The 27901-nt window shown below is 40.2% G+C and overlaps 2 protein-coding genes across 4 annotated transcripts in view; both read right to left on the minus strand.

Annotated features, from left to right (window-relative positions):
* Positions 1-10858: 10858 nt before the first annotated feature.
* LOC105903176 lies at positions 10859-15493 on the minus strand. Its single transcript, XM_031573029.2, has 4 exons — positions 15338-15493; positions 13333-13787; positions 12098-12105; positions 10859-11407 (listed from the first exon to the last, which is right to left on the minus strand). Exons 2-4 carry the CDS (start codon positions 13772-13774, stop codon positions 10958-10960), a joined length of 900 nt encoding a protein of 299 aa, XP_031428889.1. The 5' UTR covers positions 13775-13787; positions 15338-15493; the 3' UTR covers positions 10859-10957.
* Positions 15494-24620: 9127 nt separating this feature from the next.
* tiam1b (TIAM Rac1 associated GEF 1b) overlaps positions 24621-27901 on the minus strand; it is a 56141-nt gene continuing 52860 nt past the window's right edge. For all 3 annotated transcript variants that reach the window (XM_012837866.3, XM_031573030.2, XM_031573031.2), the window contains 3 exons: positions 27694-27781; positions 27260-27432; positions 24621-26563 (listed from right to left, as the gene is read on the minus strand). In XM_012837866.3, coding sequence (XP_012693320.2) covers positions 25926-26563; positions 27260-27432; positions 27694-27781 — 899 coding nt within the window. In that variant the 3' untranslated portion in view covers positions 24621-25925. The remainder of the gene's footprint in view (positions 26564-27259; positions 27433-27693; positions 27782-27901) is intronic.

A 27901-nucleotide genomic window follows, 5' to 3' on the forward strand; every position in this document is an offset into this window, starting at 1 on the left:
TACCTGTGTCCTCCTGTTTCAGATATGGCTTCTTTGAGCAGAACTCCCGTGAACTTACAGTAAACACTGAAATGCTTCTGATGTAATATTTCTGAAAAAAATCTTAATCAGTCAATCAGTCAGCTATATGATCACAAAAATCTATCACAAACACCTCCTGGGTGAGAGAAATACCTGGAGTTGACATTGTTTTTCAAAGGCTTGTTTCACACGATTCTTGGCCATGTTATTCCTGTGCTGTATGCATTTAAGCTTTTTCTCTGATTCCTGGAAAATAGGGAGAATAATAATACACTTTGTATTTCATCTGGCATAGATCTGTCATCTAATGCAGTGGTGTCAGTTTGTATCCATTTTTCACTTACATTGTCCGCTGTGATTTGTAGATCTTCATTGTTTAGTCTAAGGGATGTGAAAATCAAATTTTTTAGTTTTCTGCATACTGTTTTAAACCTAATAACATAATAAACCAAACGAATAGTACACTGAACACACTCTTTGGTACTGCATACACTTACATAGACAAAAAATATATGATAAAAAAAGACTGACCTTAATGATCTCATGTAAGACTGGGGATCCATATTATCAGTTTTGGTGCAGATGAAAGTGATGCCAGTGCATGCCCCTCCCTGCACCATATCTGTCATGCTGCTCTTCAGGATCTCCCAGGCTGCCTTGTCAGATGCGGCTCGATTGATATCACTCACAACCCAAACAGCTGTGCACTCCCTTAACATCTGGAAAAAATATATGTTTTTGTTGTTTGTTTGGCTTAATGGAATAGATTACAAACAACTAGTTCAGCATATTCCAAACCCGTTTCATCTATTCAGTATGAAAAATGAAATAGGTGTCTGTACCTATATGAATTGTCAGTGTATTGAAATTATAAACTATATTCTCTCCCCCCCAAAAAAATCACTTGCCAAATATGACATTTTTCATAGCTTTAGCTTAGCTAAAATAATGGCATGAATACATATGAATAATAAGAAATGCTATTAATGAATTTATATACAGTATGAATGTAAAAAAATGTTTGTTTAATTATGTCTCACCCTGGTTCTCTCCCCCTGCTGGTCAGTCTATTTTGGGTTTGTTTATATTGCTGTGCCTCAGTTAACCTTGGTAATCAAATCATTAACTGCACCTGTTTTTGCTTAATCTGGCTTTCTTCTGGTTTGAATCAATTCTCGTTATTTTCCACTTTGATTGGGTGTGGAATTGTACTGTCAATGTGGTGACCTGAGGTCTGAGACAAGAATCCTGTAATTTGTTTCATTCAAATAAATTGTGCGCTAATCTGCACATGCATCCAGAATCATCTTCAGTTTGTGACAAAGAGCACTACAGTGAGCACTTACTGATTTCCACATCTCGTCTCTGGTCTGATTACAGTCTCCATTTCCAGGGAGATCAACTAGCACAATGTTCTGTAGAAGCTCTTTGTGATCTGGCACGTTGATTCTCACAGTCTTCACTACTGGCCAATAGAGTCCCCCAAAATCAGACTCATGATGTTGAATATAAGGCCTGATTTCTTCAGAGAGATCTGAGGCCTGTTTGAGAATGGAATTAGACTTATTAGGTTATCATTTTTCACAAATATGAGCTGTAAATAAACCCACTTGAACTCACAAATAATTACAATCTACAGCTACAAGAACTGTAACTTACCTGAAACCTTGAAAAGGTTTTAGTGGCTAACTTGAGCATGGCTGCAATAGATGTTGAACGATCGTCGTTCATGAGTTCATCAAAGCTTTTTCTAGTTGCATTCTTTCCATACAGTGCTTCAATCTTGTCTTCTGCCATTTTGCAGATGGTCTCATCCCTTTCCTTTTGTTCCGCTAGAAAACCTAGAAGGCTCTTTAGCTCATTTTCCCAGGCCTACAAATGAACATGAAGTATTTTCAGTATTAATATTAAACATAGGATGTGAGTCGTAACATTACAGTATGACAGTGGTAATGTAACATTTGTAAGAAACCTCTTTTGAGATGAATTCAATAGTTGCTGTGTACTGGTCTCTGTCTGCCCCAGCCTCCACTTGTATGATGACTGATGTACAGGCATCGAGTGTCCCTGTCATTAACAGCTCCTCCTCATCTAGGATGGCATTTATCAGGGAGCTTTTACCATCTCCTGTCCTTCCAAACACACCAATAGTGGTTTTCTGTATCGTTTTCTTTAGCAGATGTGTCATAATGTCCCTGGACACAACAAACAAACAAGTCATACATAGATAGAAAGATAGATAGATAGATAGATAGATAGATAGATAGATAGATACATAGATAGATAGATACATAGATAGATAGATAGTTTGTTCGAATTAACAGCAACAAACAAACAAACAAATCATAGATAGATAGTTTGTAATTAACAGCAGATTCAGGAAAACATTATCATGCATGTTAATTAGTGCTATTTTACTGAAACAGGCAATGTACCTGATGAAGTTCATAAATTTTTTGTTGGTCTTGGCGTGGTTTTTGATTTTCTTCTCAAGTCTGTGTTGAACCTGTGCCATGACTTCTTGTGCTCGCTGTGTAGCTGCAATCTCTTTAATCTCTAAAATTAAAATTAAATAAAAGACCATAAGACCATAAACAATATCTGTTCTTTGACAATTACCTATAGTGAGAGTTAATGTGAAAGTCCATGTCTTTTTGCCAAATCTGACCACAGTATCCAGACAGGTTTGACTAATCCTTTAATATAAGACTATGATTGAATGGATTGGATGAAGTCATGAGGCTGTTGGATGTGTGCATGTGGATCTTGTTATCATTCAGCTATAACCATTGTTATCATTCAGCTATTGAACTAACTATTGAAGAATTCCTTAAGAGGTTTTATTTTTTTTCACCATAATTTAATTTGTGGAACAGATGGATGTGACACAGTATTTACCATGGGATGATGACACTATCAGTAACTTGTCTGTTATGGGACCCTATGGTAACCCACAGAAGAGCCATTCTTCATTCAGAACAGTCATTTTTAAATGTAGACATTTTATAAGTTATTTATCACAGGTTCCTACCTCCTGTTCTCTTCTTCTTCCATTCTTCCTCTTCGTGGGAATCACTCTCTCTTCCTCTTTTTGCTTTCTGTTTGCTCTCTGGAAGTAATGAGCCCCCTGGTATGACCCCAATTTCCTCACAGGTGAGATGTCTTCTCCCATTCTCCTCCATCATCTTGTCTATCTTCTCAAAGAGTTTAAGGACCTGACTGAATCTGTAAATCTTAACAAATATGTGATGCCTCATCTTACACTCCTTTATGATCAGGCCTAAAGGGTCTTCCTTTTCACCAGCGTGAGATGTAGACACATGTCGCAAGCTTTTCACAGTAGTTAGTACAATGGTATAGTTCATGGCCTCATCGCTGAACAAGTTCAGTATGGCTTTCACTTTGTGTCTGTCCTCCTCTGAGAAGTTGTCAGGCTGCAGCACCAGTATAAATACATGAGGCCCTGGAGCTGACAGGGCTACACACTCTTTCACTGCCACCGAGAGCTCATGTTTTGTTTGTTGGGGATGAAACAGGTCAGGAGTGTTAATGACTGTGATGGGTCTTCCCTCCACCTGTCCTCTGACTCTCTCACTTACATGTTCTTCAGAAACCTCAAGGGCTTCAGTCTGTAATGCATCTCTTCCAAGGATGAGGTTTCCCACTCGGCCATTGTCCAGTTCATTCTTCCCCAGCAACACAAGCCTCACTGCAGAATATCAAACCATTTGCAATATAACAGTATAACCTTAGTTCACAATTAATCTAAACCACTGAAATTCAGACTGAACCAAATTAAGATAATCTGTTGAAGAAACTATGAATTTTGGCATATTTATCTGTTTGTTTTCAGCCTCCGTTTAAATACGTGCTAAAATAACCAGTCCTTCCACGATTTCGCAAAACAAAAGTGAAAAAAGTTGCATTTTAACATTAAGTCTTGTTTTCCTCTATTTTATGAGCAAATTAAAGCAGTAAAAAATGTGACGCGTGAATAACTTACTGTTTGGAGGTTCTTCAACACTTCGTTTTCTGCTTTTCTGTTTTGCTTAAGATCTCAGTTTTGGAATGTACTTTTCATGTAAGCTTTTAACCGATGCCAGAGCCTAAGTACTTCATTTCGTCGTCAGCTGAACAAGGTGAACTTGAATGCGTTTGGATTTTCCAAACTAAGCCTTATACCAGACAAATTATAAGGCAGAAGAGCAACCCTTAGGATCAAGTTTCTCGGAAACGAAACCTACGTAAATTCAAAGAGATTCCACCCCCCCCTGTAATTTCACAGATAAATAAACCATTATAGCTGGCCCGCTTGTGAACGGGTGGTTTGAGTGCGAGACGATGGGGGCGGTGTCCAGCCCGCCCGCCGGTCTAGACGTCGCGACACACCTGTGTTGCATCAAAACAGCTGGTCAGGGACAGGATATACTTCGGAGCTCCAAGACGTGGGTGAGTGCTGTTTTTCCGTTGCATTGTTTAGATTGAGATTAAGTGCCGTTGGCTTAGATAGCTGATTGTCTCGTGTTGCAATTGCTGGTCTGTGTACCTTCGATATACCCCACGCCTTGTCTGTACAGAGGAATAGGAGGGGGTATACTTATCCTTTGCCCCCTGTGCTTATGGGTTGCTGTGGGTGCCTTCTGGCTCTTGATGCGTATTTTATCACTGAATCTATGATTGGGATGAATTGAATGTATTTTATCTGATTGTGCTTTGCCCATCTGAAACACCTATGAATTTGCTGTCTATTATATTGCTAATTTATATAGCCATCTGTCCCTGTGTATGGGCCTATATTCTGCATATTATTTATTTAGCACGTAGCACTTTACATTGATGTGATGTGTGTTTGGGCCACTGCTCCCTCCTCAAGGTGCTTTTAGAAAATACAATTTAAAGAGAAATAAAAATCTTTGCTTTTCCCTAAACCTGATTCAGTGTCTGGGTCATTTTGTCCAAATTAGGTAACCTGCAGGGGGCAGCAATTAGGCTTGTTTATAGACCCTTTACACACTCACCAGATGACTACAGCCCAATAGATTCACCATGTCATTGTTTACAGCAAAATACATTAGCTACTCGGATGAGCCAAAATGTGTCTTCAATTAAATGACAAACGAAACTTTAATTTCAGTGCTTCACTGAACATTAGCTAAAACAGTAGACTGTAGAAGAGCTAAAAAATGTATAGCAATACCACACACACACGTCAGGTTTAACCTTTGTCCCTCTCTTTCTCATAATCCCTCATCTCTTGTTTCTCCATTCAATCCTTTTTTCTCTCTGTGTGCATTTAACATAAGCAGCATGCATCAATACTAGTATAGAAATTTGGGATCTCTCTGAGGCAGACTGGCTAACAAGTTATATTGATGTGGGAGTTCACCATGAAATAGATCAGATTTTTTTTAAAGTAACTGTGCAGATATACAATTCCTGGAATGGGAAGTTTCAGTTAGTATTCGTTTTTATTTTTTTTACTTTTTTACGTCAACTTGTAGCATATGAGACAAATAAAACGATTTCATACAACACAAGTTCAGGACGTGTGCCATCAACTGAAACCTTTATATCAGGATTTAAAATCCTAAATATAATTATTAATAATTAAAACCCCCATTCTGCTGATTTTATTAGTGTTAATGAAATAAATATTACAACTAATCTGTCTACAGTTCTCAAACCCGAAGATGTTTTGCCAAGTCTAAAATAAACATTGGAGTATGCAACTGAATGAAACTTTTATTCTTTTGAGGAACATACACAGATTATTTGTTTATCACTTTCAGAATAGACTCTCAATTGTATGTTTGGCATAATAGCAAACATTTTAGCCTATAAATATAGCATAAACATCTCGCATAATGTTCTCAATATAATCGAAAACTTTTTAGCTAATGCAAACTCAGGTCAATTCACAACCCCAAATAGTCTGTGAGCGTCTCAGCCACAACCACTGTTTCCATTTTTCAGCAGCCTCAGACAACTCCTTTATGAAGCTCCTTTGAGTGACCATCCTTGAAAACCAAAATCCAACAGAAGTGTTTGAGTGGTTGATTAATCTACAAAGCCTCTAACACCTATCTCCACTGGTCTTGTGTTTGCTTGCCAACCTTGTTGCCTCGCTTCCACTACCAGTTCCACATACCCGTAAATCCTCAAATAAAGACCGAGATTCAATTAGAGGCCGGGCTTCAGATAGTAGCCAGGGGCGTGGTCGATACAGACAAATAAAGGCCGGGCCCCGAATACAAGCCGGGGGTACAAAAAGGTACCGGTAGTATATTGTAACAAATCACGGAAGTATGGAATATTTGTTATGGCTATTTTGTACACACTAAACACAATAAAATGGCACGGGCTGTATGCCCTGGTACAAGTTATCACGAAGAGACTGTGCTACCGTCACACACCTGTATAAACTCAGTCCCAACACAGAACAACGACATGCAATGAGAACAGTAAGAAACATTGTTAAGGAACATCGTTGAGCGCTAGTGCATCACATAGAGGAAAGTATGCGCCCGCCGCACGTCATTATGGGGCGACTATGCCGGCACGTTACAATATTTTACTGTAGCCTACCAGAATCAGTCCATCAGCACAAAGCAGACATCACAATTTAATTGAATGCATTTCATAAATACATGTTCTCCTCATGTTGGCTAATTTCATGGCTGTTTGCAATAAAACAAAGAAATGTTTCAGCCTACAAGGCGAATTTGTTATTATACAGTTACTTGCCTAAACGATAGAAGACATTCCTCCAAAATACCTCTTTTTAATGATTTTGTTGCCGTTTCTGATTTCCGCTAAGAAAAAGATGTTCTTCAGGCTAATAGAACTTTAACGTTCCAGGTGTTGCGTAGCAACCCATTACTTGCTGACTTCAAGTTACAATGACTCTTCGCTATGTTAAATGACCGACTTCTTGCAGAATGATATGAAAGATGTGAATTAGAATTGCCAATGACAGCGGTCATTAACTTTTCGCAGTGGTGAATATCAAGAAATGACAGACCTGCTAACGTTGGGGTGCGCCATTCAAATCAACGGAACTTTTTTGAACATTCTGAAGAGCCGTAAGTAATAAAGGCCTGCCCCTAATACAAGCCTGCCCCAAATACAGGCCGGTGCGCTGTGCAGCCTAAGTAAATAAAAGCCCCTGCCACTATTTGAGGATTTACCGTAGTTTAGCGTTTTTCTTTCAAGTGCTTCCTCCAAAGGGAATTGTTAAATCAATAAAGTAAACGATGTGCTCACACTCAGAATACAACACCATGTCTGATCTCGTATGAGTCACACCAATACACTGTGGAACTTGAAGTTGTCTACCAACATCAGCCAGCAATCTTCAATCCCGCACTTTGCCCCATTTTCCAGTACTTTTTTTTACATGCCTGGTGTCCACTTTTTGCCCCTCTCGCACAAAATAAATCTTGTCAGTAACTGGCAAAGAGTTCACCTCAACTTGTTTATTCTCAAACAAACACTCGACTGATTTTAAAACTTAACGAATCTGGGTCAGGCTAGTTTTACATCCAAATAAAATATGTTTTAATGAACCAACACACCCAAACACAGCTGCAGCCTGACTGAGGTTCTGTGGAGTTGGGAGGACATCATAAGTGGCTCCAACGATTAATTTAATGTGGTTAGCGTCCACAGTCCAAAGTTCTCTCCAGCTGATCTTCCTTGTTTTAAAACCATGCCAGCTTTAATAAATAATAAATAAAACATTTAATCTCCCATACGAAAGGTTGTAGTATGAAGCTATTCATTCAGCAGGTTTGAGTGTATTTTCTGAGCTATCAGAAAAGATACAATGCCTACACTCCCACACTCCGCAAAACATGAATTATGATGAAAACTCTTATCCCAAGACATAATTAATGAGTTTCAATAAATTGCGTAACATATGGTGCATTGTGAGTATTCTGGTACACTGAATGTATAGGATTCTTTTCTGGGTGTGCTGCCTAGTTACGGGGGGATTTCTATTAACTGCTTACTATATTCTGCTGAAGAGGTACAGGAAACAGAAACAGCCCGTCTAACTTCTTCACTTGGTTCTGTCCACTCGTCTCCTGGGGGAAATGAGTCACAGACATGCAGGGAACAGGCTTCCCACTGCAGCATACTGTATCGCCATCTCCTGACCAAATAAGATACTGCATGTAAAAGTCACAAGTGAATTGTACATAATCAGGTCACATGCACATTTTGACACTTCCCTCAGTGCATCATCAACAGAGTTGTCCTAGGCTACATTTGAAATAGTCCTCTAGGTTTCCTGTAACCTCATGGATGTCCTGCACGACAATCAAGTCATATGGACTTTCAAGTAGATAGATGAAGTTTCTTGGTAAATGTTTTGCAAAATGAAAACACTTTTACAGCATGATGTTGCCAAGTAGGCTTGCCAAAACTCATCAATTAGTAAGTTAGCTAACTTTTATCAGTGCTGTATGCAAAGGAAGTCTTTTTGCTGTTAGCTAGTTAGCTTGCTTGTTTCAGACCAATCAATCTGTGCCCTAATGTCTCTTTATGGTGAAAAACTGAGTCTGCTGTGTTTTTAGTATTCATATACTGTATAGGCCTACTTGAATCACATCTGTCACAGCTGTGAAAATGTTTGAATAAATACTTCACCATATTTCTGGCAATGTGAAGTTGAACATTCCTCCAATGGAAATAGAGGCTTGTCAGTTTCCATTGGGTATGCTGCCATTTGCCATTTGAAATTGTGGTGGAAATCGAATGCGAGATTAGTCTAATAATTAGATATTAGTAATACCGGTACATGTATTAGTCTTCTGCATAAGGATCAGAAACACACAGAGTGAACAGCAAGCAGTCTGTGAGAATTGGATGGATTCCCTCACAGGCACTCAAGAAGAACAGGGAGTTTCAGCACACTATATTCTCAAGGACAAAAACAACCATTCCAGTCCTTAATATTTCACATGGCATGCTTTGCACAATGACATTTGCAATACACATAATTTCTAATACCAAATGTTTACAGTTTTCTGTCCTGACACAAAGGAACGCAATGACTGGAATACCACACTATCCTTTCTTTTAGGTCTTCCAACCTTGGACAGGAAATTCCTCATCAACCCTTTGGAATAGGGGTGGAATAGGGGAGGAGCAGTAGGGGAATTCCCAGAGCATGACCAGTTCTGTTTCAGGGAAAATGAAACTCAGATTGGATGTTGTTTGCATGGTTTGAATTTTGTTTCTCTGAACATGATTCATGTTAGTTCATATCTGGTTGGTACTATAGCCCATGCTGGGCAAACAGATGTATGTGAACCTACCCACTGCTGACAATCATGTCTATTTATTGCATCATTTGGATCGGAAATCAACAAGACACCAGTTTAAATGGAAACTCCTCAGTAAATAAAATAACCCTGACTCTGGTACATATTTTGTGTTCTCATGCTATACTCTTGACTTTGAAGTTGTGAATGTGTCTATTTGCAAATAAAATCAAGGTATACAAGGTAATACACCTCAAAATGCAATATGCTATTAAGTCCATTTCACAGGATTTTGATTAGACAGAGGAAGGCAAACTTGTAAGAGTGGGAAATGGCAGTTCTACTGCCTCCACTGACTTTGGTGAGTAACATCAATGATGGTTATCTGAATGATCCCACACTTCTTAATTCACTTGGGATCCCACACGCAGTCCTCTCCCAGACCAGCTTACCAGGCCCTTTCATACCCAAAGTTATGCCAGGTGTTCTGCAGAGGGTGTCCTTGGTGGTGAACTTTTTTTTTAACCTGCCAACCTTCACTTTTACTCTGATCACAATTCTCTCACTAGACTCCTAGAGTCTGACAACATTCGGTGCATAAGAGCTCTTCAGCAATAGCCTAAGCAGAGCAGATAAGTCATTTTATTTCCTCATCCTAACTGAGACTGTAGAGTTTACGTGTACTGGCAGCCGAACTCTACCCACTCACTTTGTTTCTGTCTTCCCCTGCTAGTATAGACTATATTCACTCTGGGATGCTGCTTTAGTCTCTCCACCCAAACTGCTTGTAGAAACCTACACGTACCCATCCCCACCACACTGTCATACACTTATTCTACCCCATACTCTATGTTAATCTTTTCCTGCAATGTAAATAATGGCCACCATCAGCATAGGTTTCTGTTTCATTGCTCTACTTTCCCTTGTAATAGTAACCGTACGAGCACACTGTATACCTATTAAGCTGTTCTACAATACTTGAATGCTCTCTCCCCAACTTTTCCACCACCAATTGTATGTATGAACCATATTATGTACTTTTACATTTAGTCATTTAGCAGACGCTTTTGTCCAAAGAATAGTCAAGCTACGAGCAATAGAACCTGGTGTAACAATAAATACTACTTTACATAAGAAATATAACAATATGAAATAAAAAAGAAAAAGAAGTGCAGAAATGTAACTGCTGTAATTGCAAGTTACGCAAATACATTTATCACATGCATGCTTTGTACACTTACCCCATGTATGCTGTGTACATTTACCACATGTATGCTAGCATGCGCATCATGATACATGTATGATTTGCTCTTGAAAGTTGCTGTTTCATAACTGTAGAAGGTACAAAATGCCCAATATAATATCATCAGAACTTGATATACATTTAATTGACAACGTGCCAAATATGCAGGAACACGTAATGACTGACTGATCTGATAACCCTTTGTGTTTGATGAAGTCCACAAGTTGGACTGCAATCTTTCACATTTCCATTGGCATCTACAATCTATTACCTATTACTGTTTCCATATATAAGTGTTGTGCACAAATGACATTCACTGAAGGCATGAAATCAAAGATGTTTATTACATTAAGTGATTTCCTTATTGTACTGGAAGACTTGAAATTCATCCAGTATTCTGTACAACAGTGAATTCTCACATCTCTCAGCGGTAGTAGCCACTTGGAGCTCCATACCCTCCACCTGCACCCATGTTTGGGTAAATTACGTCAATAATGACAATCCGATTGGGATCCCACACGCAGTCCTCTTCCAGACCACTGGGAACCATACCACAGTTCGGAGGGCACCAGGCCGTGTTGTATCCGTGATAATGCCAACTCTTCTGCAGGGGGTGTCCTTGGCGGTTAATTGCTATAACCTTGCCAACATTCACTCTCACTTTGAGGACGGCTCTCTGTGACTCAAGCAGTCCCAGAGGGTACGCTCTGGCCTTCTGCAGATCCCGGCTGAGGTAGACTCCCTGTCCCAGCATACCACCACTGGACTGCTTAAAGCCTGTTTTCAAAATAATGGCAGCAGCTTGCTTTGATGTGCCATGGTACATGGTGTAGACTCTGTTATCACCTGGTGCATCAAAGCTGGCGAGGCGAGGCTGACCTGGTGGAGGAAAGTCATTTTCTGCCCACATCTCGATACAAGCCCTGAGAAGAATGGACATTATTTGGACAAATTAAGAGACATTGATGTATTGGGGAAATACGAGTCAAAATCACATGTTTCAAGAATAGTCAAAACATTTGACAATCCATTTTTTTCATGAAAAAAAGTCCATGTTTAGGAATAAGCCTTGAGCCTGATCCTCGTAGGCTGTCCCTGCTGATCAATTGACCAGACCATATTTTTTCTGTGTAGGATGTTCAAAATATGTCTTGGCACAGTGATCATTTAATTAACTACGTGCAACTGACAGACATGGGTTGTAATTTTCTAATTTATGTGTGCGTGACCATGAGGATAAGAAAGGTTGCTGATGCAATGTGTTGGATTGTCCCAGTTTGCTTTTTTATTGGATAATTGTACACCATGAACCAACGTGAAAAAAACATTCAACTAGAGTAGGTAGAGTTAAATCAACCGCCCACATTACCCATGATTACATTTTACGTACTCATTGTTACAATTGTAAACAGACTAAATTCATCCTGTTTTGATAATGTCTGCCGTCAACATTATAAAAAATGTTTGACAACTAACAGTGTTTTTTCACTTTTAAAGTTCTATAGTCTATATCATTTCTTAGAGTCGTGACAAGGCTGAATTTCTTGAGAATTTAAATGAAGACATATTCACCTTTTAAGTGGTCTGGCCAAGTGAAATGGATCCGAATGAATGAATTCTCATCAGAGAGTGCTTCCTACTAAATGTGAACATGCAGGGGCATTCTAACGGTACAGGCAGAAACGGTGGGTGTGTCTTCATGTGTTGTTTCGATTTCATTTCAAGGTTGAAATAGACCTTGGACACGTTACAGTAAGAGAGGATTTTTGTTTTTTCTACTGTGTTTGCAGAGTAAGGAGAAGGGCGGGGGTGGGTTATGTTTGCTGCTGTGCTGACATTTTACATTCTTGCTTTCACTCTGCCCCCTGGAGTGGATAAGATATCATTACCACAAGAATTCTCAAAGATTACCTGAAAAGTATTTCAGTGAGGAAAAGATGTGCTCTTGCTCAGCCTCTCTTGGTATGCCATAATAAAGAGCATAGTCATTCCGCTTCAGGCAATCTGCATGATCAAGGTTGACATGGAAGAGCTGTTTACTCCTTCACAACTCCTTCATCTTTCCTCATCTTTAACATTTACATTGTCTAAGATGTTCTAGACCAAGTGCCACTCTTTGTTTGTTTTCTACCAAGTCAACAAGACATGAATGACTCGTGTCTTTTGTGGTGCTTTCCTATTGTTTCATTATTTTAAAAGATATCTGATCCATTTGGATAATATCCTGTCTCTTTAGTTGTTACCTACACTGCTTATGAGAATCAGTCAAGGAATGTAATCTTAGCCATCTTTCCTTCTTACTTTCCACAACTCTCACTACGAATAAAATATTTTATTAAAAAGACAGGTCAAGCAATGAAGTTGAATTTTTTGTGGCGGAAGCCGTTTCTGATAGTTTAGTAAAATATTATCCTGAACACACAGGTACATCAACAGTTTTTGGTACTCTTTATTTGTCCCCCTGAAAATTGGTCTCTTCCCTCATCTCTGCTCTGGAAAGTTGCTGTTTCATAACTGTAGAAGTTACAAAATACCCAATACAGCATCATCAGAACTTGAAGTACACGTACATCTTATAACCCTTTGTTGTGTATCTACAATGCATTACCTAGTACTATTTCTTAATATAAGTCTTGTGCACAAATGTCATTCACTGAAGGCATGTATTCAAAGATGTTTATTAAATGAAGTGATTTCTTTATTGTACTGGAAGAGCTGAAATTCATCCAGTATTCTGTACAACATTGAACTCTCACATCTCTCAGCGGTAGTTGCCAGCTCCATACCCTCCACCTCCACCCATGTTTGGGGAAATGACTTTAATGATGGTAATCCGTTTGGGATCCCACACGCAGTCCTCTTCCAGACCACTGCGAACCATACCACAGTTCGGAGGGCACCAGGCTGTGTTGTACCCGTTATAATGCCAAGTCTTCTGCAGAGGGTGTCCTTGGCGGTTAATTGCTACAACCTTGCCAACATTCACTCTCACTTTGATGACGACTCTCTGTGACTCAGGCAGTTCCAGAGGATACCTGCTGGCCTTCTGCAGATCCCGGCTGAGGTAGACTCCCTGTCCCAGCATACCATCACTGGACTGCTTGAAGCCTGTTTTCATAATGAGGGCAGCAACTTCTTTTGATGTGCCATGGTACATGGTGTAGACTTTATCATCACCTGGCACATCCAAGCTGGCGAGGAGAAGCTGACCTGGTGGAGGAAAGTCATTTTCTGCCCACATCTTGATTCAAGCCCTGAGAAAGAATGGACATTATTTAGACAAATAAAGAGACATTTATTTTTTGGGGAAATACAAGTCAAAAAGAAATGTTTCAAAAATAGTCAAAACAATTGACAATCCATTTTTTTACTGAAAAAAAGTTTATGTTTAGGAATAAGCCTTGAGCCTGCTCATTGTAGGCTGTCACTGCTGATCAATTGACCAGACCATATTTTCTCTGTGTAGGACGTTCACACGGTGATTTAATCATTTAATCATTAAGTTAACTACATGCAACTTACAGACATTGGTAGTCATTTTCTAATTTATGTGTGTCTGACCATGAGGATACAACATTTTGCTGATTCAATGTGTTGGATTCAGTGAAATGGATCTGAATGAATGAATTCTCATCAGAGAGCGCTTCCTACTAAATGTAAACATGCAGGGGCATTTTAACAGTACAGGCAGAAACGGTAGGTAGGTGTGTCTTCATGTGTTGTTTCGGTTTCATTTCATGGTTAAAATAGACCTTGGACACGTTACAGTAAGAGAGAGGATTTAGTTCTACTGTGTTTGCAGTGTAAGAGGGGGGGGGGGGTTGAGGGTGTGGTGACACTTTTCTTTTAGTTATGTAATCTTGGTTAGATGGTGTTGATATATAGCACCCAAAATATTTCAGTAGCCGGCACAGCACAGCACAACACAGCAGTAAGACCCATTCTTTATGCTAAATGAGTATTAGGCCTCTAACATTAGCTTTTGCCATAAGATTTGAATGACAAAGTGAAAAGTCAAAATGTTTAAAGATGTGCTGTGCTGTGTATTCACTCCCTGAATTTTACACCCAAAAAATGGCATTATACAAAATAACTTAAATTTCCATGTATGTCATTATCATCTGCAGTTTTTGCATTCAGGTTCATGAAAAATGTACTCTTGCTCAGCCTCTCTTGGTATGCCATAATAAAGAGCATAGTTATTTAGCTTCAGATAATCTGCATGATCAAGGTTGACATGGAAGAGCTAGTCCATGTTTAGGAATAAGCCTTGAGCCTGATCCTTGTAGGCTGTGACTGCTGATCAATTGGCCAGACCATATTTTCTCTGTGTAGGACGTTCAAAATATGTCTTTTGGCATTGTGATTTAATCATTTAATCATTTAGTTAACTACGTGCAACTTAGACATGGGTTGTAATTTTCAAATGTGTGTGTGTGTGACCATGAGGAAAAGAAAGGTTGTTGATTCAATGGGTTGGATTGTCCTAGTTTGCTATTTGATTGGATAATTGTACACCATGAACCAATGTGAAAAAATATTCAACTACAGCAGGTACATTACCCTTGATTAAATGTAACTTACTTGTCGGTACAATTGTAAACAGACTAAATTCATCCTGATCTGATTATGCCAGCCGTCAACATTATAAATATGTTTTGACAGCAAGGCTCCTTCCAAAAAAAAATTTATTCAACTAACAGAGTGTCTTTTCACTTTTAAAGTTGCTTCTGTAGTCAATATAATTGCTTAGAGTCATGACATGGCTAGAATTTCTTGAGAATTTAAATGAAGACATATTCACCTTTTAAGTGGTCTGAAGATCTTTGCTCTGGTTCGGTGAAATGGATCCGAATGAATGAATTATCATCAGAGAGTGCTTCCTACTAAATATGAACATGCATTTTAACAGTACAGGCGGAAACGGTAGGTGTGTCTTCATGTGTTGTTTCGATTTCATTTCATGGTTGAAATAGACCTTGGACACGTTACAGTAAAAAAGGATTTTTTTTTCTACTGTGTTTGCAGTGGAAGGAGGGGGGCGGGGGTGGGTTGTGTTTAGGGTGTGGTGACATTTTACATTCTTGCTTTCACACTGCCCCCTGAAGTGGATACAATGTCATTACCACAAGAATCCCCCAAATAATTTCCCACCTTAGTTTTTAGTTTCCCCCACTCCATCTTAAAACCTGTAAATTCTTATGTAATCATAGCTGGTCAATAGGTGTTGGTATATAGCACCTAAAATATTTCAGTAGCCAGCACAGCACAGTACAGCACAGCACAGCAGTAAGACTAATGCTAAGTGAGTTTTAGGCCTCTGACATTAGCTTTTGAACGGCAAGGTGAAAAGTCAAAATATTTAAAGAAGATGTGCTGTGCTGTGTCTTCACTCCCTGAATTTTACACCAAAAAGATGGCCTTATACAAAATAACTTTAATTTCTATTTATGTCATTTTTATCTGCAATTAAACGCATCACACAAAGTTTATATAGGTTGAAGTTGGCATGACTCTGACGCCAACGTACCGGCAGAGATAACCAGGCATTTGACTGAATGAGAACATAGAGAGGCATTCTATTGGTCCAGGCAGATAGGGTAGGTGTATCTTCATGTTTTCTTCGGTTTAGTAAATCATGATCCTGAACACACAGGCACGTCAACAGAGGTGTCGTTTTTGGTAGTCTTCCCTCATGTCTGCTCTGGAAAGTTGCTGTTTCATAACTGTAGAAGTTACAAAATGCCCAATATGATATCAATGGGAATAGAGGCCTGTCAGTTTTCCTCTGGCTGTGCTGCCATTTGTCATATGAAACATTTACAGTTTTCTGTCCGGACACAAACGAACACAATGACTGGAGTACCACGCTATCCTTTCATTGAAGACACGCCATACCTCTATTATGCCTGTGCAATTGCTTTAGTACTAAAAGTGAAAATCTATCATCCCTTAAAATACTTTGTGCCTGGTTATTTTACGAAAGGCCAGGCAGGGAAAATGCTCATCAACCCTTTGGAATAGGGGTGGAATAGGGGAGGAGCAGTAGGGGAATTCCCAGAGCATGAACAGTTCTGTTTCAGAGAAAATGAAACTCAGATTGAATGTTGTTTGCATGGTCTGTTGCTCTGAACACGATTCATGTTAGTTCATATCTGGTTGGTACTATAGCCAATACTGGGCAAACAGATGTATGTGAACCTTCCCTACTGATGACAATCATGTCTATTTATTGCATTATTTGGATTGGAAATCTACAAAACACCAGTTTAAATGGAAACTAAGTAAATTAAAAAACCTGACTCTGGTACATATTGTGTTCTCATGCTAGACTCTTGACTTTAAAGGTTTAAATGTTTCTTGTTCATTTTCACTCTTTCCTCCAGTTTTCCAGGTCATGTTGAATTGAAGTGAAAGAAAGAAAGCACTTTTTAAACACTACATGACCTTTGTGTGTAACTAAGGTTGTAGTTTTGGAAACCAGCTGAAAGTGTCTATTTGCTTCTAAACATCAAGGTACTGTATACTGTATAAGGTAATACACCTCAAAAGGCGGTGTCATACCCATAGTTATGCCAGGTCTTCTGCAGAGGGTGTTCTTGGTGGTGAACTTTTTTTCACACTGCCAACCTTCACTTTTACTCTGATGACAATTCTCTCACTTTCATGGAGACACATGGATTACCTGCTGGCCTTCTGCAGATCCCAGCTGAGGTAGAATCCTCACTGGACTAGACTAGACTCTAGACTCCTAAATAATGGCCACCATCGACATCGTTTTTTGTTCCATTGCTCTACTTTCCCTTGTAATAGTAACCTTACGAGCACACTGTATACCCACTAAGCTGTTCTACAATACTTGAATGCTCTCTCCCCACCTTTTCCACCACCAATTGTATGTTTATACTAAATATAATGTTTGTATGTATTGTGTACACATTTATTTTGCTTGCTATGTTCCTGATTGTTTCCCTTCCCCTTCTTCTCCCTCCCCTTCTGTCACAATTGCCACATTTCTGATGGTTTAGTAACATGATCCTGAACACACAGGCACATCAACAGTCGTGTCGTTTTTGCTCTGGAAAGTGGCTGTTTCATAACTGTAGAAGTTACAAAATGCCCAATATAATATCATCAGAACTTGATATACATTTAATTGACAATGTGCAGGAACACGTAAAGACTGACTGATCTGATAACCCTTTGTGTTTGATGAAGCCTTTTCCTGAAAGTTGTGGACTGCAATCTTTCACATTTCCATTGGCAATCTATTACCTATTACTATTTCCTAATATAAGTGTTGTGCACAAATGACATTCACTGAAGGCATGCATTCAAAGATGTTTATTACATTAAGTGATTTCCTTTTTGTACTGGAAGACTATTAATCCAGTATGCTGTACAACATTGAACTCACACATCTATCTGCGGTAGTAGCCACTTGGAGCTCCACACCCTTCACTTTCCACATACAGTTCCACACTTTCTACTGGGAACCATACCACACTTTGGAGGGCACCAGGCTGTGTTGTATCCGTTATAATGCCAAGTCGTCCGCAGAGGGTGATCTTGTTTGTTAATTGCTATAACCTTGCCAACCTTCACTTTTACTTTGAAGACGACTCTCTGTGAGCCTGATCCTCGTAGGCTGTCACTGCTGATCAATTGACCAGACCATATTTTCTCTGAGTAGGACGTTCAAAATATGTGTTTTGGCACAGTGATTTAATGATTTAATAATTTAGTTAACTACATGCAACTTACAGACATGGGTTGTAATTATCTAATTCATGTTTATGTGACCATGAAGATAAGATAGGTAGCTGATTCGTTGTGTGGGATTGTCCTAGTTAGCTATTTGATTGGATAATTGTAGCCTACACCATGAATTAACATGTAAAAAATGTTCAACTAGAAAGGATTACCTGCCTCATCATGTGTGTGTCTACCACTTTCCAGTGTCAAATGTTCTCAGTATTTAAATCAACTGCCCATCTTACCCATTACACATTATAATTACATTTCACTTACTCGTCGGTACAATTGTAAAGCGACTAAATTCATCCTGTTTTGATTATGTAAACTGTCAACATTATAAACATGTTTTGACAGCAGTAACTTGACAGTCTTAACAAGAAGTAGAACGACAGAAATGTTTTGGGAATTTAAATGAAGACATATTCACCTTTTACGTGGTCTCAGGATCTTTGCTCTGGTTCAGTGAAATGGATCTGAATTAATTAATTCTCGTCAGAGTGTTCAACTAAATGAGAACATGCAGAGGTACAGGGGGAAACGTTAGGTGTGTCTTCATGTCATGTTTGAAATGGACCTTTGATACGTTTTCAGATGTGTTGGCAGGTGTGGGGGGGTGAGGGTGCGGTGTCAGTAGGCCAGTTTTAGGAGGGGACTTTCAACAGTTTCAGACGTTCAGCAGTAATCCTGTTCTATGATTTACAGTAAATGTATAGAAATAGCATGATTTAAATACATTTGAATGCATTTCAATTTTGAATTCTGAACAGTAGGGTTGCACCTCATAGTAGGAAATGATAGGCCACATAAAAATAACTATACCACAATTGTTTACAAGAAGGTGTTCATTCCTCATTACAGTATTAATAAGGTTATGTTCCTCTCAGTTAGTCTTTGATCAGATAGGCCTCATCATAACATGAAAAGTGACTTGATGCTTGTATGCGTGGTTTTGAAGTGTCAGGGAAACATGTTGATGTGGCATGCTATTGGACATTTTAATCACCCACTGTATTTTCAAAAAGGTAATGGCCCAAAATCTAAATGTCCAGAGAGCTTTAGTATGGGAAAGAGTCCAACTTCTGAATACTCTTAATATTTGGCATTTGTTGGCATCTTGCTTCTCTGACAGTTCTTCACAGTCCCAACTTGTCCTAACCTCTGTCTGTGATCTGAGACATATAGGTGTTGGTATAGCACCCAAAATATTTCAGTAGCCAGCACAACACAGCAGTAAGACCCATTCTTTATGCTAAATGAGTATTAGGCCTCTAACATTAGCTTTTGCCATAAAATGTAAATGACAAGGTGAAAAGTCAAAATATTTAAAGATATGCTGTGCTGTGTCTTCACTCCCTCCTTCATAGCTGCTTTCTCTCTTTTTGTCACTTTCAACCCCTGATGAGATTTGTTTATGATGTTATTTAGTCATATCACTCTATACTAGCATGTGTATATTTGTATGCTTTGAGGTAAATAGTTAAGAAAGTAAACCAAACTAATTAATTAATAAAACTATTCATTCATTCATTTCAGAATATTCAATAGATTAACTGCATGTTCTTGTCAGCCAGTCAGTGTAAAGGTTAATCATAGTTTTGACAGGCAGATCACAATCAGCTGATAAGGAGTAAAAGATTAGGTGCCATTTTCTGTGTAAATTATATGTAGGAAAAGTCACTTTCTCTGACAATGTTTCATTTAGTGAAAAGGGAGCATTGTAAAGGTCTGTGAGAATGGCCCGAGCCGGCCATCTCACAATGTGGGATGTAGGCTTCTGGAACGTGGTTGCAGGTAGGCAGGAGAACACACAGCTCAGGAGACAGTGGCTTTCTTAGAAAGATACAGCTATATTTATTTACAACAGGGACTAAAAACCCCCAAAACATATATACAAAAACCAGGGACTTGAACCCCAAAAGCAAAGAAACATACACCAGGGTAATCCCAACCCTAAAACCAAAGAAACATACACTGAACAAAACTAAAGCTTTTAAAACAGGCAAGGTACAACTCTGTACTCGTAACAGGCTTCGTCTATGTACCTGACAAATAACATCAATGACATTGATTCACTTGGGATCCCACACGCAGTCCTCTCCCAGACCACTAGGAACCATGCCCTAGTTAAGAGGGTGGTACCAGGCTGTGTCATACCCATAGTTATGCCAGGTCTTCTGTAGAGGGTGTTCTTGGTGGTGAACTTTTTTTCACCCTGCCAACCTTCACTTTTACTTCGAGGACAATTCTCTCTCACTATCATGGAGACACATGGAGAACCTGCTGGCCTTCTGCAGATCCCAGCTGAGGTAGACTCCTCACTAGACTAGACTAGACTAGACTAGACTAGACTAGACTCTAGACTAGAGTCTGCCAGCATTTGGTGCATAAGATCTCTGTGACTCAGGCAGTTCCAGAGGATACCTGCTGGCCTTCTGCAGATCCCGGCTGAGGTAGACTCCCCGCCCCAGCATGCCACCACTGGATGGCCTGAAGCCTCCCCTCAGAATGCTGATGACAGCCTCTCTTGATATGACATGGTACATGGTGTAGACGCCACTGTCAACTGGTATGCTACAGGACAATTATCTTCCCACATCCTAGAGATCCCAGAGAGAGAAATGTTAGGGATAGGAATCAAATAGACAAAAAGCATAGAGGCATAGACTTTTGTGCAACTACATTACCAAATGAACATTACCTTTATTTCCATTCATTCAATATCCATCAGTAGTTGTCTGTTCACATATTTGTACAATAGGTGTGTACAAAATATACCCATACCCCAATGTACAAATACACTGGGTGTGGCTATATTGGAGAATGGATGTTCAACTGCCTCCTGCTCATTTGTTGTAAAGTTGTTTTCATCAGTCATTGATTGTAATTTTAGATATGAGTCTTGCACTTTGTCTTATTGTTAAGGTCCAATAGCCTTTATTTATAGTGTTTTATGGTTGTGCTATTTTGATTGTACAGCACTTTAATCAACTGCCGTTTGCTTTTAAAAGCTTTCAAAATGAATTGACCTTTTATCAAAGTCTACTTTGTGGATCACTGAAAAAGATTAGTACAAAAGAGACAAAGCTGGCGATCGTACAGTTCACACAGCGGGTGTTTGACGGATCATTAAAGGTTACGCATCGAATCCGATGAACGACTGCTCTAATGTCTAGGATCCAACGAATTCTACCAAGGGCCGAGTCTTTCGTTCAGAGAATTCTCAAGGATGCAGTTGGGGTATCCTCTGCGTTCTTAGAGCACCCACAATCCTATACTCCAGTAGCAGGCCATAGGTTGATTTTTGAGACCAAATTCAAGTGTCTACGGCCTTCAGAAGCCGAGATACAGATACGCAGCAAAGCTAAAATATTCAGATATTTTTCCTTCATTCCTGTCTCATTTCTGTATGTTACAACGCAAGACTTTATCATTTATCTAATGCATACTTGCTGTCTTTAGACAGAATAGGTAATATCATCATGTTTTCTCCTATTGTAGGAGACATAATCATAGTGTCTGTTCAATTCCCCTGGAATACGCTGATGTATGTGTGCTGTGTGAATGTTTGGATCAACACTTGAGGTCTACTCCAAACATGAATAAGGATAAACCTCCGAGGCGAGGATACACACTCAAACTGTGTGTGATTGCTCTGTCCTCAGCTCAGGCGCATGGTGAGGCACTGTCAGTTTAACAGCCCATAATAACATGTATTACAGCTGGTAAAGGTAAACCAAACATTTGTTGTTATCGAACGCCTTATTCATTTATATTAATTTATATTCATATCCATGTGCATGTTCACCATCACTGTTACATGACACACCGCAGGAGTGCCTGCTGGAGCTCTCAGATATCCTAGCTGAGGTAGAGTCCCTTTGCCAGCACACTTTTCTCACCAACACACCCAAACCCACCAATTTGTGTTTGTCACATGACTTGGCGTACATGACATTTTTATCTGCTGGTGTATCGACCTTCTCCAATGTGGACTGACTTGGTGGCGAATATCTGTACATATGAGTTACATAGTGTACATATGAGTTAAAAAAAACTGGTCATCGAGAGAAACTGTAATTTCTCTCCATTTATTCAATCCTGTAATTCATCATAAAATTTGATATTTCATATATCATATTTTCATATTGATCATATTTTCTTCTTTTTCTGTTTCTTGGGATTTCACTTATCGGTCTTCATTATCTTTGATAGACTAAATTTGGACTGCGACCTTTCAGAAAAAAAGAAAAATGGATTAGAATACAGTTTTATTCAAGGATATATGAAGGTATATCCTGAATTTCATCTGCTAGTGAGATATACATAATTCTGTGACTTTGATTGAATTATTCAGTTACAACAGAATGTACACTTACTAGTTATATGATCGTATTTCCTTGTATGCAGACAAATAGTCAAGGACTAAATGATCTATGTTATTCATCCTGGTCTTTCTAGTTTACCCATGATTAAACAATTAAGCCATTCAGGAAGTAGTTTGTATGTAGATTTAAGCTTTAATCCACCACATTGACATGTAAGATCACCACACTTAAAAGCAATGGTGTTTCCAAAGACTTTGGTGCTGTGGTGAATGTATCACTAACTACAGTCCAAGTCTTTGGTTTACGTCATGACCGGTTGCTGTTAGCCATTGTGTTTCAGGCTGATGCTTTGCCTTTGTGTAAGGATACTGATGATGGCCTCCTCTTCTTCTCCTCCTTCTCCTCATTGTCCTCGCTCCTTCTACCTCTCCCTCCCTCCGTCAGTTTGTTCTCCTCTTCCAGGAGCTTCCCCTCACGCCAGTGACCTGAGAGTAGCCTAAGTGATTGCGTGCCTGAGCCTCAGTGCTGATGGTCTTAACGACGTGGGAACATCACCTGCTGGGGTGTTGCTACCCGCCCTGGTGTTGTGTGGTCCGTGCTAATGGAGAGCCTAAAGGGTAGAAGTCTGGAGGATTCACACTGTCACATTCAGACATGTCTGTGCAAGTGGCACATTTATATTTTCAAAACACGTCACTGACATTGTTTCCCCCTTAGGCTTTTTTTTCCCTTTTGTTTTGTTTTTCTGACACTTTCTGGCGAAAGAGGCCCTCATCCTGGAGCTGTGGTTAAACCATGAATACATTCCCCCACATAACCTGGAGAAGCCCAGTGACTGATAACAAGGAAATGACTGCATGAGAAAGGGTTATTGTGGGACATATTGTGTGAGAAGTTAAAAGGGAAAGGTGGCTTGTTGCTGTGGTTGAACTTGAGTCAGTGCTTTGAGAAGTGCTGCCTCCACTGGCAGTAAAAGGATATATGTCTCTCTGCAAGTTGTCACCAGCCATAGAATGTCTTTGTTGTTAGCAGTCTCTCTAGTCTTACATAAGAGCTTTCTATCATTAATGCCATTATGTATTCATTTGTCAAATCAAACGAGAGAGCTCAACCATTGAAGTTATCGAAAATAGACAAATGCTTTCTAGATTTTATACTGCAGCGTGTAATGGGGTTGCACGCTTCCGTGTGTGTGGGTAGGACAGCTTCCAGCATGCCCTGTGAACGAGGGACTGTTTGTTTGGTAATTCAGTGTTCCATCTTGGAATAATGTGATCATGTCTTCCCTTCCGTGTCTGGCGTTAGCGTGAGCAACTGTTATCATTTGTCCATTGTTTCATTGTTGTTTGATGTCTTAGTTTAGCCCTGTTTTGTGTTAGCGTATCTGTCCACTGTCAGTGTGTCATGTCAGAGTATAAGACCTGCCTCCTGTGCTGTAAGTCATGTGTGTTATATAGCCAATAACTGACACTTTTACAACTGTGTTGTGCATAGGAGCTAGATGCTGCTTACACTGATAATGATTAGCCCCTTGAGTTGTAGCGACATACTGAAGAGTCTATGTTTGTGTGTTCTATACTTACTTCAGGGTTTTCTAAAACGTTACAAGAGGTTAAGGTATAGGTATTAGGTGGAGTGCCTTACTTACAGGGGAGGGACCATCCAGTGTTCTCGGCTTCAGGTATTGCTTACGAGTGGTGGGGATTGTTGAATGGCATACAGTCTATCATGCTGTGAATCTGTTTTTTCTTATAGTTCCCGTGGTGGAACCTGTCTGTCATAATGTATCTTTTACTTGTGTTGATTTACGAAAGTCCATTGTGTGATTTTGTCTTGTTATTGTTTGTCATTTTGAGTGTGTACAGTAGCCCACATACATATTAACATCTCCCTCTCTCCCGTGGGAAAACAAATTTCTCAGATTGGTACCAGCCTTGTGACAGGAAAAGTAAGGACAAATGTCCACATGTCTTTGAAGAACCATCATGACAAATACAAGTGACATATGTAAGAAAACAATTTATTTGATATAATATCAATACAGTCATATTTACAAAATAAAAAATGCAGTCTGTGGAGAACAATGGTTGAGTTTTTTTTTAAATTCAATTAAAATGTTCATGTACACTTTTTCCATTCTTCCAGTTTGTTCACGTTCCACCATTTTGATTGCTTTAAGCACAATTTGGAATCTCATAACATTTAAAAACAAACAAAAAAAAAATAAAATGTAGGGTACTGATAGTGGAAGTTTAGCTATCTCACTGATAAAAGAATGCTAACAATGAAACATAAATTACACATATTTATTTGGTCAATACATTTAAGGTTATTTATGTTTCTCTTCACCAAAAAATACTTAAATGTGCATCAGATCCATTCTGTAGATGTGCACTAACAGTATTACTTGGACGCACTGTTACGAAGCGTGCACAAAGTCTGGTGACAGGGCAGAGCGACGTACCATTAAGTAAGGTTTATGAAAATAGTTCAACAAAACAATTCATGGCTAGTTATGACGTTTCATTTGCAAATGACAATGAAAGAAATTCAAGTAACACAGGATTTGTTAAGTTAAAATGAAAATTAAATGAACAAATGTTCCCTTCGATTACGAGGGGAGTGGGCAAAATGTACACAATGCTGTTAAAAGGAAATTACGACAAATGATCTAAAGCCTTGAGAGAGCTTCATATATGCAAAACAGAAACCAAAGCAGAAATATATATACAACCAAAGGGAAATAAATTGCCCCTAAAACATCACATTTGTGCACTTCTCTGGAAAAGTTACATTACATTTGACTTTATATCAGGCTGTTCTGATTTGAAACTTAAAGGACTCAAACACAGCCCTTTTGTATGACACAAAAGCAACTCAAACCCCTTTTTACCCTCTAAGAGTGAATGAAAGAGCTTAAGTCCCTTCACATTTTGGCAGCGAGTGGCAGTCTAAGGTAGCTGCCTTCTTGCTTAAATTTCATGATTGTGCAGTTTAATCCTCCCACTCTATTATCTGATTGGTTGATGAGAGGATAAGTCAAGTGGCTTTGCTCCAATAGCGAAGCGTCATGAGAGGGATGGCTCGGAATAATACAGCCTTATACACGTGTGGATAATATTTAGTACATTAGCATGAGACATTCTGTAGGCAGTGGCTTGTATGACTACAAGTAAGGTCCATGCATTACTGAAGGACAGCTCAGTGGACGGTGTGTGTGAGGAGTGAAATGTTTCACCAAGTCCGTGTGGAGTTTTTTCGGGCAAGTTGTGACCGGTAAGGAGCTTGTTTTTTTGCGGAAGGCCTTGCCTAGCTCTGCGTGTGCTTCTGGGCGTCCGAGTCTGGGGTGCCGGCCTGGTCCCCTCGCCGCACCCAGATGATCTCGTCTTGGCTGGGGTGCCCCTCGTCCACGCTGGCCTCTGACATGGCACACTGTTTGCCCAGGTGGGAGAGCCTGACGGGGCCAGCGGCGGCTCGGCGGAATTTAGCGTCCTCCTCCGCAGCTGCCTCGCTTCTCCGCTCCCCTTCATCCTCCTCTTCCTCTTCCAACTCTCCCTCCCCCTGGGGGTTCTCCCCTGGAATGTCCTCCTCGAGGGAGAGGACCGACATCGGGCCCTCAAGACGGGGTCTTGCTGCGGGGCCCCTCACCCCCTGGCAGAAGTCGGCGTCGTCATCGTCACTTAGGATGTCCGTCTCCTTGACGTCGTCGGGGTCCTCGTACTGGTCCAGGTCGAACTGCTCCTCCACCCAGCGGTCCGTGTCGCCCGCCAGCACACCGCCCACCCCAGGCGACTGTTGCTGCTGCAGCGGATCATGGGAGTCCGGCGAGGGCGTGTCCGGGTCTGGGTCCCCACTACCAGGCTCGCCGTCGAACACAATATCGGTGTCTATGGTGAACCGGTTCCGCACCAGCTTCCTTCTACCCAACGTGCGTGTAGGGGCCGACACTGCAACAGAGGGAAGACAGAGGTCAGACAACAGCTACTAATAATCTCAAAACATTAATGTCACAAGTGCATTCATGCAAACAGTATCATCAATATCTTACAGGTTTACCAATATATATGTCAGTATTTTATATAAACATCAAACAAGTGTAATATTCCTGTAACCATAATGGAAATACATTTTTTTTTAAATGACTATCACTGCAACACCCTGAATAAGCAATTACTAGTACTGTCCACAAGAGGCACCCTCCACACAGATTCTACAGAGCCTCTCTCTCTCTCTACCACTAAGCAGCATAGCACCACTGTAGCACATTTGCAGTTCACAACACATAGCAAGCTGGCTTTCTGCGTCACATCCAGGACATGACCTTTGCACCATTTGTTATTGTAGCCACTGAACGATACAGTTATGGTTGTAAATCCATTCCTTGTCTGCTCATCTCCATCACTGCAGCATTGTGTGCACACCTGTGTACATATTGGATTCAGCCAAGATAAACTAGTATTTTACTCACAGACGAGCCTTCGTGTGTTGTGGAAGGAGAGGGAGGGGGAGAGAGAGGGAGGGAGAGGGGGAGAGAGAGAAGGAGAGGTAGGGGGAGAGAGAGAAGGAGAGGGAGGGGGAGAGAGAGGAAGGGAGAGGGGAGAGAGGAAGGGAGAGGAGAGAGAGGGGAAGGGATAGCCCCTTACCTGCTCGGTTCATGGCGGGCCGGGCACCTTTCAGGGCACAGAGGCGCTTCCCTCCGAAGGGGACGTACTGCTGGTTGGGTGGCAGGCTCTCGGTCTTCAGGAGCTGCCTGCGCTGTTTGTCCCTCAGGATGGAATGAACTGTCTTCAGGAAGTCCTTCTTACTCTCCGGGGAGCTGATGGAGGAGAAGATAAGGCAGGTTGGTAAGGGCATCAGTAGGGGTGGGTGTGGAAGCAGTGCATAGTGACTAGTTTAGCAAACAAACTTTAAACCCACAGAACACACACAGTGCAGACTAACATCAAAATTCTGACATGTAAATTGGTAACATGATATTGATAAAAGGCATAATGATGATGATAATGATTACGATGGTAATATTAATGAGGAGTGTGTGTGTGTGTGTGTGTGTGTGTGTGTGTGTGTGTGTCCTGACCTGCAGCAGAGATGGAAAACTCTCTCGGGTCTCCCCTCTGATTCTGACTTGACGTGGACGATCTCGCACACAGCACTGCTCTCTCCATCTGTGACCAATACAAAAAGCGATACATAAATACCCTCAACTGTTATAACTTTCATCTAAAGTCCAACAAACAGAGAATTACTGTACATTCCTGATAAATGCAGTCAATCAAAACCTGAGC

The sequence above is a fragment of the Clupea harengus genome, chromosome 9 (genome assembly GCF_900700415.2).
Source record: "Clupea harengus chromosome 9, Ch_v2.0.2, whole genome shotgun sequence".
Lineage (NCBI taxonomy): Eukaryota > Metazoa > Chordata > Actinopteri > Clupeiformes > Clupeidae > Clupea > Clupea harengus.